The following is a 14,109-nucleotide window of genomic DNA, read 5'->3' as shown; positions in this document are numbered from 1 at the left end:
TGAGCATGTGTGAGAAGTGGTAACATTAAGCATTCCTGTTCTGATAAATGCACAAGGTATCTGGAGTTGAAAGAGGGAGGAAAGAAGAACCACCACAGCTGCTCCCCAGAGAGGACAGGGTGCCACATACATGCCCCTTCAGTTGCTGTTGTGAGGAAGGGAACAGAGAGAGAAGCAGCCGCTGCTTCTGCATCTTGGGCCTACCCAGCTCAGGCATGGCTTTGTATCCCTCCACTTAGATTAACTCATATAGAAAAGATCATAATCAGTGCTGCAGATGCCAAATCTCTAAGTTCAGAACCCTTGGGAAACCTTGCTGTGGGGAGTCACACTCCAGGCAGCAGTGTGCATGTTTACAGGAAAAAACAAGATACATGGTAAGGATTTTTTTCTGAGGGCAAGGACTTTCATGTTATTAAACCCTAAGACAAGTGCTAGATGCCACTGTCTCATAAAGATGTTACTCTCTGCGTGAGGCAATATGTAAAGGATGGCACTACCCCATTACTTCTCAGAGAGACATGGTTTCACCTGTAGACTCCAGAGTTTACATATTGCTGCCCATTGAGCAATGTCCCTAGGGAAAGAAGGGCAGGACTCAATTCCACCATCCCATGGTAACAGGATGAACTTGCCTGCTCCCAACCTTCACCCACCCTGCCTTGAACATTACCACACTGGGAGGGCAGAATCAGGAATAAATAGGGCCCTGGTGTTGGCTAAAAGAGCTCAGTTCCTGAGCAGTATTTTTGACAGACAACAGATTTTCCATCAAGAGCACCCAGAAAATATGCATCTTGGGTTATCACTATCCCACATAACCAAACATAGTAATCTCCACATTTCTATGACCAGTTACCTTGCTGTCGAGAACATTTCTTATCAGTGATTTTGGTCTCTGGGCCACGCCCAATCACAACTGCTTCCAAATGTGGAAGTCTGATTCGCTGGTGCCGGCTGTCTTGTCTCACCAACCAGCACACCCGCATCATCAGTCTGAGGGACAAAACAAGAAAATCACTAGAAAAACAGATCCACCAGCACGAGTCCTCCAGGACCACACCCAGTGCCACCATGCATGTGATTTACCAGCTGTTTATCTTGAGGCAAGTGACTTCACCACCCTAGTCTCAATTTTCTCACCTATAAACCATGATAATGACAGGACTCAGGAGGCTGTTGTGAAGATTAACTGAGATAATGTGAGTAAGTATTTACCTCCCTGCCGGAATCATGCTAAGCAATCAAATATTTATTACACATTTATTTATTTATTTATTTATTTAGAGACAGAGTCTCGCTCTGTCCCCGGGCTGGCATGCAGCGGCACAATCTCGGCTCACTGCAACCTCTGCCTCCCAGGTTCAAGCAATTCTCCTGCCTCGACCTCCTGAGTAGCTGGGATTACAGGCACCTGCCACCACACCTGGCTAATTTTTGTATTTTTAGTGGAGATGGGGTTTCACCATGTTGGCCAGGCTGGTCTCAAACTTCTGACCTCAGGTGATCCACCCACTTTGGCCTCCCAAAGTGCTGGGAGTATAAGCATGAGCCATCACACCTGGCCTATTACACATGTATTGATATGTGCTGGACATTAGGCTACATATTGAAAGTCAAAGGATGAATAAAATAGGGACATTGTCCCTGTCCTTGAGGATCCTGGAATGCAGTAGGACAGATAGAATCATATACCAATATTTACAGTATAATGTGATAAACACTACAAGAAGAGAGTAACCAAATATGGCATTAGCCGAGTAAAAGGACTGACTGACTCTTGTGGAGAATATTTTAAAAGGCTCCACGAGGAAGGGATATTAATGTGTGGTTTTAAAGGGTGAGAAGGGGTTTGCCTGCCAGAGAACTAAGGACATAAAAAAGATGTTCTCTAGTGCTTAGGTGTCTTTATGTGTCATAGGTTTTCCTTCCTTGTCATAACATACTGATGTTAGAACAATATATTTTACTCCCATCTGCCAGAAGACAGTCATAATAAATACGCAAATCTGCAACTTCTTTCTTTCTTTTTTTTTTTTTTCTGAGACGGAGTTTCACTCTTGCCCAGGCTGGAGTACAATGGCGCAATCTTGGCTCACAGCAACCTCTGCCTCCTGGGTTCAAGGGATTCTCCTGCCTCAGCCTCCCGAGTAGCTGGGATTACGGGCATGTGTTACCACGCTCAGCTAATTTTATATTTTTAGTAGAGATGGGGTTTCTCCATGTTGGTTAGGCTGGTCTCAAACTCCCGGCCTCAGGTGATCTGCCTGCCTCGGCCTCCCAAAGTGCTGGGATTACAGGCGTGAGCCACCACACCCAGCCGCAAACCTACAATTTCTAAAGTGTGAATGTGGCAATTTTGTGCAATACACAACCTGCAAACAATGGAAGTGTTGATGTTCTTTTGAAAAACAACCCTTATGGCTTGTTGTGGACTATCAGTAAAAGAGAAAGACAAGAAATTCAGAAGAGAGATGAGGCCTCAACAATGGCCGAAGCAAAGGGCATGGAGAGCAAGAAGAGCCAGGAGAAATCTGGAAGACATACTTAATTACTGATGACATTTGGGGAATGACAAAGGAATAAGGCCAGGTGCAGTGTCTCAGGCCTGTAATCCCAGCACTTTGGGAGGCCAAGGTGGGCAGATCACGAGGTCAAGAGTTTGTGACCAGCCTAGCCAACATGATAAAACCCTGTCTCTACTAAAAATACAAAAATTAGCTGGGCGTGGTGGCAGGTGCCTGTAGTCCCACCTACCCGGGAGGCTGAGGCAGAAGAATCGCTGGAACCCAGGAGGCGGAGGTTGCAGTGAGCCGAGATCGCACCATTGTACTCCAGCCTGGGCAATACAGCAAGACTGCATCTCAAGGGGGAAAAAAAAAAAAGAGAGAGACACTGACCAAAGACTTCTAATTTGGAAGATGCCCATTAACCAAAATGAAAAATACACAAGGAGACATAATTTGGAGATAAAAAGGAAGGTGAAGAAAGAAGGACCAATTTCATATTGAAATGTAATTAGTTTAAGTTGCCTGTGGAAGATCCAAGACTCAAGCTGTGATATATGGGTATGAAGCTCAGGAGAGGGGAATGGACTAAATGCATATATTTGAGAGGCATCAACATGTCACAGAGGCTGAGGCAAAGAGAGAAGATGAGATCACCCAATGAGGTGAAACAGGGAATTATGGGCAGAGAGAGGATGCCTCTCTAGACTCCAGACTCTTATCAGTCCTCAAGCCTCTAACATGCCTCTCCTGGAAACCTGCCTACACTCAAGGCAGCACTTATGCCCTCTGCACAAGTTTCATGTCCATAAGCAAAGAAAAAAGAAACCTGATTTTCAAAAATCAGTTTTATTTCCATCTGCAAACACAAGACAATGCAAGGCAAAGTGAGCAAATGACAGCTGAGGAGATGCAAATTCAAATGAATAAGATTTTAGTGCGAGTATATGAGCACTAAGGAGGTAAAAAGTCCTGTATTAGCCAGTACAGGCTTCCAGAAACCTCCCAGTTAGAGACGGCTAGGAGCCAAGGGGACTGATAAAGAAGAAATGGAGTGGACGGGGCCATTCCATTTTAAAAAGCACAAGTGGCAGCACAGATTTCGCCAATGGCAAGCCATAGGTCAGGGTAAAAGCAGATCTAGTTGACCGAACCACAGGAGCTGCCTCGGAGAGTCACAAAAAAAGACAGAGGTGTCGAAAGAATACTAGGCTGAAAAGTTCACATTTAACATCACCAAGAGGAGACAGCTGCCAGGTTTTGAGCTTCACAGTAAAACAACAGCATCCAAAGAACACTTAACAGCTGTGTGTAGGCAGTCTACCATGGAGAAATCTAGAGTCAGAGATTAGTGAAGAGGCTGCTAATATAACGTGGGCCAGAGAGGTCAAAAAGACAATTCAGCAAGTCTCTGTGAAGGAATTGATGCAGCTATAAATCTAAAATCCTAAACCTGGAGCCTCAAATGATGATGGTGCTATGGGCAGGTCCCACTTTCAAATGCTGTGCGTTCCAAGGGGCATCTGTTTGCACTTGCTGGAAACTGAAGAATGAGCAGGTAACAGACTGAGAAGTGAAGTATGTCTTCACCAGGCATTGGGAAATATGTGGTGACTGACTACTTACACTGACAATAAGAGAAGCCAGAAGAGAACAGATTTTGAGAGCAGGGACAGAGAGGAATCCAGTGGGCAGCAGAGAGTATGGCTGACAGACGCAGGATAATACGAACTACCCTTCCTGCCCTCCATCAATACAGATACTTTATTCCCCCAAAGTTCTCAAGTTATGGTGTTTCTTTTTTTTTTGAGACGGAGTCTCCCTCTATCGCCCAGGCTGGAGTGCAGTGGCGCGATCTCGGCTCACTGCAAGCTCCGCCTCCCGGGTTCACGCCATTCTCCTGCCTCAGCCTCCTGAGTAGCTGGGACTACAGGCGCCCGCCACCGCGCCCGGCTAATTTTTTGTATTTTTTAATAGAGACGGGGTTTCACCGTGGTCTCGATCTCCTGACCTTGTGATCCGCCCGCCTCGTCCTCCCAAAGTGCTGGGATTACAGGCGTGAGCCACCGCGCCCGGCTGGTGTTTCTTTTTACTACTTCCTGAGAAGCTGAAGCAGTGACTGCACAATGGTTATGTAACTAACCTTAAATAATAACTTCACCCGTTTCAGCCTCCAATTCCAACTTCTAGGAATGGAGTGTTTTACAATATCGCAAGTGCAGGAGGATGGGCGTTCCTGAATCTTCAACCCAGTCCCTCCTGTAAAACTCCATAAACTGAAAACTCTGTAACAGTGGTCATGCCCATTTTTGCTTATCAATATACCCCTAGCACCTAATCTAACACTTGGCATACAGCGGGCATACAATAAATATTTACAAGTGAATTATCAAATGCTATTTACTCTGCATGAGAGTAATAATTATCCCGGTTTTCCTTCCTGCCTTCTCTCTCCCTTCCTTCTATGGCTCTTCTTATGATGGAATGCTGTGTTCCACTCTTTGGGCAATCCTATCCATTCTCACATCTAGGTGGATAAATCCCAACTATCTATTTTTCAACTCTATATCTTCTTCTTTTTTTTTTTGAGATGGAGTTTTGCTGTTGCCCAGGCTGGAATGCAATGGGGCAGTCTCGGCTCACTGCAAACTCCACTTCATGGGTTCAAGCGATTCTCCTGCCTCAGCCTCCTGAGCAGCTGGGATTACAGGCGTGCACTAACACACGTGGCTACTTTTTGTATTTTTTTTTTTTTTTTTTTTTTGAGACGGAGTCTCGCTGTCACCCAGGCTGGAGTGCAGTGGCCGGCTCTCGGCTCACTGCAAGCTCCGCCTCCCAGGTTCAGGCCATTCTCCTGTCTCAGCCTCCCGAGTAGCTGGGACTACAGGCACCTGCAACCACGACTGGCTAATTTTTTGTATTTTTAGTAGAGATGGGGTTTCACCGTGTGAGCCAGGATGGTCTCGATCTCGTGACCTCGTGATCCGCCCGCCTTGGCCTCCCAAAGTGCTGGGATTACAGGCTTGAGCCACCGCGCCGGCTTTTTGTATTTTTAATAGAGACGGGGTTTCACCATGTTGGCCAGGCTGGTCTCGAACTCCTGATGTCAGGGGATCCACCCGCCTCGGACTCCCAAAGTGCTGGGATTACAGGTGTGAGCCACCGCGCCCAGCCCGGCTCTATATCTTTCATTCTAGAGTTGAGGGGATTCGTCAGAAAGAAATTCTGATTATTCCTTAAAGAACTCAAGTGATCTGATAGAACACACAAGGCCAGAAATCAGGTAACCTCAAATAGTGTTGTCCAATAGAATTTTCTGCAATGATGGAAATGTTTTAAACCTGAGCTGTCCAATAAATTACACACCATGTGACAATCGAGCATCTAACATGTAGCTAGGACAACAGAGGAACTACATTTTTTTACTTAATACTTAAATAACTCCATGTGGCTGGAGGCTACCATAATATCCACCACAGTCCTGGAAACTTGCCCTGCCCTGATCCATCTCAAGTCCCTCAGGCCTGAAGTTAAGCTCTTCATACTGTAACTCCACAGTGGTTACGTATTTTACCTCCCATTCCTCTTCACAGAACTAGTCCCACTTGCCCATCCCTCTCTCTCCTCTTTTCCCCAAGAAACACATACATACTGGCATACATTCTTTGTGCTCTGCTCTATCACATTTCAAAGATGATGCACTTTTTTACAAATTGACAGTCTGGCAAATCTGTGTCAAGCAAGTCTTTCGGTGCCATTTTCCCAACAGCATGTGTTCACTTCATGTCTCTGTCACATTTTAGTAATTCTCACAATATTTCAAACTTTTTCATTATTATTATATCTGTTACAATGATCTGTGATCAGTGATCTTTGATGCTACTGGAAGAAAATGCCATCTAGGACTTTCAAAGGTAGAGAGAAGTCAATGCCTGACTTCAAAGCTTCAAGGACAGGCTGTCTTGTTAGGAACTAATGCAGCTGGAGACTTTAAACTGAAGCCAGTGCTCATTTACCATTTCAGAAATCCTAAGGCCCTTAAGAATTATACTCAGTCCACTCTGCCTGTGCTCTATAAATGGAACAACAAAGCCTGGATGACAGCACATGTGTTTACAGCATGACTGACTGAATATTTTAAGATCTCTGTTAAGAACTACTGCTCATAAAAAAAAGATTCCTTTCAAAATATTACTGCTCATTGACAATGCACCCAAGATCCCTGATGGAGATATATTATACAGGGAGATAAATATTGCCTTAGTGCCTGATAAAACAACATCCATTCTGCCGCCCATGAATCAAGAAGTAATTCTGACTTTCAAGTGTTATTAATTAAGAAATACATTTCTTAAGGGCATATTAGTTAAGAAACACATTCTTCTGATGGGCCTGGGCAAAGTAAATTGAAAACCTTCTGAAAAGGATTCAACCATTCTAGATGCCCTTAAGAACATCTGCAATTTATGGGAGGAGGTCAAAATATTAACATAAACAGGCATTTGGAAGAAGTTGATTCCAATCCTTACGGATGACTTTGAGGGGTTCAAGACGTCAATGGAGGAAGTCACTCCCAATGTAGCAGAAATAAAGAGAACTAAAATTGTAAGTAGAGCCTGAAGATGTGACTGAAATGCTGCAATCTCATGATAATACTTTAATGGATGAGGAGCTGCTGCTTATGGATGTGCAAAGATAACGGTTTCTTAAGATGAATTATATTCCTGGTGAAGACATAGTGAACATTACTGAAACGTCAACAAAGGGCTGGGTGTTGTGGCTCATGCCTGTAATCCCAGCACTCTGGGAGGCCGAGGCAGGCAGATCACTTGAGGTCAGGAGTTCAAGACCAGCCTCGCCAACATGATAAAACCCTGTCTCTACTAACAATACAAAAATTAGCCAGGTGTGGTGGCACGCGCTTGTAATCTCAGCTACTCAGGAGACTGAGGCACGAGAATCTCTTGAACCCAGGAGGCAGAGGTTGCCATGAGCCGAGATCGTGCCACTGCACTCCAGCCTGGATGACAGAAAGAGACTCTGTCTCTCCAGAAAAAAAAAAAAAAAAAAAAAAAGAGGTTGGGGGCTCACACCTGTAATTCTAGCACTTTGGGAGGCCGAGGCAGGCAGATCACAAGGTCAGGAGTTCAAGACCAGCCTGGCCAACATAGTGAAACCCCATCTCTACTAAAAACACAAAAATCAGCCAGGTGTGGTGGCAGGCACCCGTAGTCCCAGTACTCAGGAGGCTGAGGTAGGAGAATCGCTTGAACCCGGGAGGCAGAGGTTGCAGTGAGCTGAGACCATACCATTGCACTCCAGCCTGGGTGACGGAGTGAGACTCCGTCTCAAAAAAAAAAAGAAATGTCAACACAGGACATAAACTTAGCTGATAAAGTAGCGGCAGGGTTTAAGAGGACTGATTCCAATTTTTGAAAGAAGTTACACTGTGGGTAAAATGCTATAAAAATCCATAAACTGGGCTCAAAAAATAAATGAGACAAAAAGAAAAAAAAAGTCATCAAACAGCATCACTTACTACAGAAAAACTTTTGTGAAAATCAATCGATGCGGCAAACTTTATTGTCTTATTTTAAGAAATTGCCACAGACATCCAAACCTTCAGTAACCGTGACCCTGATCAGTCAGCGGCCACCAACATCAAGGCAAGTCCCGCCCAACATCAGCAAAAAGATCACAACTCACTGAAGGCTCCGGTGACTGATACATTTCTTAGCAAAGTATTTTTAATTAAGGTATGTACATTGTTCAGCCATAATGCTATTGCACACTTAACAGACTACAGTATAGTATAAACGTAACTTTTATATGCACTAAGAAACCAAAACATTCATGTGACTCACTTTATTGAAGTTGTCTAGAACCAAACCCATGTCTCCGAGGTATGCCTGTATGTATACCCTTCAGGTATAATATACTGAACAGCGTCTCCCAAATAAATCACTTTTTTTTTTTTTTTCTGAGACAGGGTCTCATTCTGTTGCCCAGGCTGGGTGCAGGGCATCATCACAGCTCACTGCAGCCTCAACTTCCTTGGGCTAAAGTGGTCCTCCAGCCTCAGCCTCCTGAGTAGCTGGGACTACAGACACACACCACCATGCCTTGCTAATTTATTTTATTTTTTATGGAGATGGGGTCTCACCATGTTGCCTATACTGGTCTAAAACTCCTGGCCTCCAGCGATCCTCCTGTCTTGACCTCCCAAACTGCAGGGATTACAGGTAGGAGCCACGCCCGGCCTAAGTCATTCTTAATATGGTCTCCTGGTATTCCTTTCTCCTAAAATCCAAATCCTATTTAACTTTCAAGCCTCACCTCCTCCCTAAGGCCTTCACTGAGCTGTCTTCTCTTCTCTACATCTTATTATTGGATGTGGACAAACTACCCTCACAGTTCTCTGAATGTTTAATGTGGATGTAATTCTACTTTCCAAACAAGATTATAATCTCCCTGCTAACAGACTGCATCACTGTCTACGCATTCACAAAACAATGAGGGGGGTTTCTGGAGATCACTGTCCTAGGCTAGGCCTGGCCTTTACTTCAGGATTCCCTGGTTTTCAGCATACCTTTATCAAGTGCATACTATGTGCTAGGCACTATGCTAAATGTCTTACTTACATGGTCTCATTTTAATACTCACAACTCCATTCTAAGAAGAGAAAATTAAGGATGAGAAGATAAGTAACATGTTCAAGTAACATAGCCAATATGTGCCAGAGCTACGATTTGAATTCCAAAGAATGGGTTCTTAACCACTGCATAATAACTTTTGGCTTCACTCATTTGATCATTCAGTCAAAATTACTACACTCCTGTGTACCTTGTGCCATTCTAGTGCTGGGAATAAAGAGATAATATATGAGCCCAGCCTTCAAAAAACTCAGTCTTAGCCAGGCATGGCAGCACGTACCTGTAGTCCCTGCTACTTGGGAGACTGAGGTAGAAGGATTACTTGAGCCTAGGGGTTCAAGTCCAGCTTGGGCAACACACCAAGACCTCATCTATAAAACACTAAATCTTGTAGAGGAGAGAAACACAGAAACAATTATATTAATAGTAGATGTGGTAAATATGATGATTGCTCTGTACAAAGGGTGGAAGCATAATGCTGGAGTACCCAACCGAGACTGGGAAGAAGGAGGTGTCAGGAAAAAATTTCCTGGACGAGGTGGACCTAAACTTTATAAATGAGTCCCATTTATAAACTGGGTTAATTAGGTGAAAAGGAGCAGCCTAATTAGGTGAGGAGGAGGAGGTGGAGAAAGGAAACAGGGAGAAGATTCCAAGCAAAGAGAACAAGGGCAAATACACAAAGAAGAAATAGCACAGTACCCATGAAAATGCCATTCAGTGAGCAGGAACCTAAAGCATGAGGCAGAGAAGAGGCTGGAGACACAGGCAGGGTTCAGATGAGGCAGAGCCCTGGCTGAGAAGCTCAAACTTGAGAACTTTCAATGGATTTTGCAAGCCAATAGACAATGAATGTTTGCTGAATGAATTAGAGAAAAGAATGGATGAATGCATGGACAGATCTTTAAAGATTAACCGGGAATTTGATGCAGACTTGTTTCCAAAGACCATCTGGGAGTGGAGGGGAGTACTGTGGAGAACAGATATGGGGGAATAGGCCTAGAAGCAGGGAAATCAGTTAGAAGGCCATGATATTGCAGATAAAAGGACAACAGTAGAGATGGAGAAGACTGCATAGATTTGAGAGACGTTTAGCGGCTAAAACTATCAGGACTTAGTGATGAATGTGGTAAGAGTTAAGTCCAGGAAAGATGCTGAGTTCAGTTTCAGTCATCTGAATTTGAAGTGTCTGTGGGACTTGCAGGCAGAGATGTCCAGCAGGATAGTCAGAGGTGAGGGTAAAGCTCAGAGAGGTCTAAGCTGACAACTTCAATTTGGGAGCATGTAGGAAGTTGTTAAAACCAAGCCAGCTGATGGGTTCACTCAGGCAATGTGTACAGAATGAAAATAATGGTTTTTCATTGCTCATATGCCAAAGTAACAAACAACAGAAACACCCAACATTTAGGGAAGGAGGAAAATGACTACCCATAGCAGAAATGACTGGTAAGAAAGGCACATGAAGAACAGCTAGAATGTAAATTCCTTAAGAGAAAACACTTTATCTGCCTTGTTCATCTCTGTATCCCAATCAATACTTGTTGAATAAATCATCTGAGAGCACTGACATGTAAAGCAAAGAAGAAGGGAGTAAGAGGGATGACCAAGTTCCAAAAGCAGCAAAGAGATCCAGCAATAATTGGAAAATGTCTACCTGGTTTGATAATCAATCACTGGTGACCTTGGGGTGAAATTTCAGGGGAATGATGGGTCTGAGAGCTAGATACAGAAGGAAACAAAAGGTGAGGAAATGGAGGCAGAGTTTAGAATACTCATTAAAACAGTTTAGATATAAAGGGAAAGAAAGTTATTGGATGACAGCTAAAGTTAAAATGGATCACCAAGGACTTTTTCTTTCTTCGGCAGGGGGAATTGTCAGAGATCTGAGAAACCTGGCCTTGTTTATACATGACTGGAAGACAGAAATGACAAATGAAAACAAGGTATCATAAGTGACAGCATAAAATATCAGAAGCAAATACAAAGAAATTGCTTTGATTAGAAAGACAATTCATCCTCTGAGACAAAAGGAAAAGTAAAGGGTATAAATCTTGATGACTTTAAAAAGGAAAGCAGAGGCAGAAATGTGAGGGAAAGCACGTCTCATGACCCTAATTTTCTCCATAAAATAAAAGGTAACAAAGAGTAGGTGTCTGGGAACTTAACGGACAGTCGAAGAAAAACAATATAGAACAGTGGCGAAGATCAAGGCCTCTGAAGTCGGACTGCTTGAATTCAAATATTGGTTCTACCACCTACTCGCTGTGTGACTTGGGGCAAGTTATTTAACCTCTCCAAGTCTTCATTCCCTCAAGTGTCAAGGGGTATTAACAATTGCTCTGCACCATGGGATTGTCACAAGAGCTAAAGGACAAAGTATGTAAAGCTCAGTGTCTGATAAAAAGCATTCAACACTATTATTGCTGTTGTTAATAGCGAAGGTAGGGCAAGCAGGAGCTGTGGACATATAAAAAGATCATTTGAAAGCAATAACTGTGGTGAAACCCCATCTCTACTAAAAATACAAAAAATTAGCCAGGCGTCATGGCACACGCCTGTAATCCCAGCTACTTGGGAGGCTGAGACAGGAGAATCACTTGAACCCGGGAGGCGGAGGTTGCAGTGAGCCGAGATCGTGCCGTTGAACTCCAGCCTGGGTAACAGAGTGAGACTCTGTCTCAAAAAGACAAGAGAAGACAAGACAAGACAGAAAGAAAAGCAATAACTGTATAAGAAGAACGAGCACAAATCTGTATTGTCTCGCATATGAACAATCCCAAAAAGTTCCAAACCTAGACCACAGTAATTCCAAATAGAAATTTCATCCCTGCTATGTTGAGCCACTATCACTGGTATGTATGGGGAAAGGCTTTTTTTTTTTTGAGACGGAGTTTCGCTCTTGGCATGCCCAGGCTGAAGTGCAACAGCGCGATCTCGGCTCACTGCAACCTCCGCCTCCTGGGTTCAAGAGAGTCTCCTGTCTTGCCCTCCCGAGTAGCTGGGATTAGAGGCATGCGTCATCACACCTGGCTAATTTTGTATTTTTAGTAGAGACGGGGATTCTCCATGTCGGTCAGGCTGGTCTCGAACTCCCGACCTCCGGTGATCCGCCCGCCTCGGCCTCCCAAAGTGCTGGGATTACAGGCATGAGCCACCGCGCCCGGCCAAGGATTGCTTCTTCTGGCATTCCTACAAGGCCTGTTGAGGATGCTGCTAAGGTCCCTCAAGTGCCTTTCACGAAGCATTTCTAGCGGAAACGCTGTCCTTCCCGACAAACTGGGCCGCCTCCTTGGTTGGCCAGGGCCTACTCTCTAATATTTTTTCTGCTGGTGTTGTGAGCAAGGTACGTACAGGTGTCGGAAGCACACGTGAACAAACACAAAGTGGGTCGAAGACCAACAGGAGCGCCCGCTGAAACAGCCCAAGGGAGTAGGACGGGAGGACAGAGAAAGCAGCTGCGAGAGCAGCGAATGAAAGCAGCGTCATTCAAGGCACATCACTCAAGGGTAGGAGCAGCCTCGGCCTAACGCTCACCCGCGGCACTGAGACCAGCCAGCAGAGAAGATAGGCTGACCACCGCCTTACCTCCAGACGTCGGACACGGACAAATTCACGTTACTCATCTGTGCCTCGCCGCTTCCGGCGCTGCGGGATGACATCAGAAGTCGACTGGAGCGCGGCCAGTGATGTCAGCAGCACCTCTCTAATGGATTGGCTGAAAGAATCTTGCCCAGTTCCCAGATCAAAAAGCGTCCGCCCCAATTGGGTTCTCCCTGGGCCGTCGTCCAAGTGAGGATCGTGGCAGTTATGCCTGTAGGAACCAGCTCTCTCACCATCGCTCTACCTGAGGGCCACTCGCCTGTCACTGCCTCACAGTCTCTGAATTGGGTGACATTTCAGACCCAGTCCCTCTGTGGACGTTTCTAGGTGGCTGTGCAGCTTCTCGATACTCCATAAGGAGATGTTCACAACCTTTAAGGCCATCTCTACTGCTGCAGACAACCTGCTGTAGCACTGCCACTTGCTTTTTAAACTATAGTCCGCTTTCTCCCTTGTGCAGGGAGGAAAGAATGGAGAACCTGCACAGAATGGGGAAACCCGCTAAGATTTTTGTAGTGCTGTCTACACTAAATGAACTGAGGGGCAATCCGGAGGAAAAAAAAGCAGGATGCAGGGATAAGATGCGTGTACTGATTTTTTACAGCAATTCCAGAACGTTCCCTAAGAATCATATTGCAATTATTCAAAGGCATTTTAGCAGAAGGAACAATCCCTATCTCGTTGGTAAAAGTATAGTTTATAATTTTTCTCAAATACAACACACTGGCAAAGATTCTTTGGTTGAATTACGTTTCTGAATTTTCTGCTAGGCCCATCTGTGCACTTCCCTGTAAAATCCAGTTTTAGCACAGACCCTGGCTAAGTCAGTTTAGCAAGAACCACCACCACCACCCCGCCTTATGTGGTTATTCTCAATATCTGATCAGGTTCCTTAGTCGCCACCATCCCCCAGGTGATGTCTGATTACGTTGGCCTGTCTCCAGCAAGAATCCTATTAGGTCTATTTAGCCAGAATCTCCTTTACTCCTGATGTTTCCTCTTAGTAATTTTCCATCCACTGACCCCTACACAGCTCCTTGGCCATAAATTCCCAATTGCCCATGCTGCTGTTGGGAGTTGAGCCCAATCTCTCTTCCACTGAAAAACCCTGTTGCAGTGAGCTCTATATACCTATCATGAAGTTCCTGAATAAAGTCCTCCTTACCATGCTTCAGCAAGTATCATTGAATTTTTTTTTCTTTAACAAAATTGAGACTTACGGAGTCACATTCTTTATCAAGGTGGAATATTGTTTCCTTCCATGGAAAAGCAGAGACTTAACAGTATGATGGAGCTATTAGAGCTTTCAAGACAGAAGGTGGGAGGATGTTCCAAGAAACACAAGACAG

At 44.6% G+C, this 14,109-nt stretch overlaps 1 protein-coding gene across 18 annotated transcripts in view; it reads right to left on the bottom strand.

Annotated features, from left to right (window-relative positions):
- Positions 1 to 12,804, bottom strand: part of APTX (aprataxin) — a 79,635-nt gene extending 66,831 nt beyond the window's left edge. For 8 of the 18 annotated variants that reach the window (XR_012424644.1, XM_065530427.1, XM_045373354.3 and 5 more), the window contains exons 1-2: positions 12,746 to 12,804; positions 860 to 1,020 (exon numbers count right to left, since the gene is read on the bottom strand). Coding sequence is in view for 16 of the 18 variants with exons in the window: in XM_065530427.1 (XP_065386499.1) it covers positions 860 to 1,020; positions 12,746 to 12,783 (199 nt within the window). In the remaining 2 variants the exon portion in view is untranslated. Of the gene's footprint in view, positions 1 to 859; positions 1,021 to 2,757; positions 2,862 to 12,694 lie in introns of those variants that run through there. The other 10 variants (XR_012424645.1, XM_005581546.5, XM_074017343.1 and 7 more) reach the window with 3 other exon arrangements.
- Positions 12,805 to 14,109: the final 1,305 nt, after the last annotated feature.

Source organism: Macaca fascicularis, chromosome 15, assembly GCF_037993035.2.
Source record: "Macaca fascicularis isolate 582-1 chromosome 15, T2T-MFA8v1.1".
NCBI lineage: Eukaryota > Metazoa > Chordata > Mammalia > Primates > Cercopithecidae > Macaca > Macaca fascicularis.
Note: the sequence above shows the minus strand (reverse complement) of the source record. Positions and strands in the feature narration are given on the sequence as shown.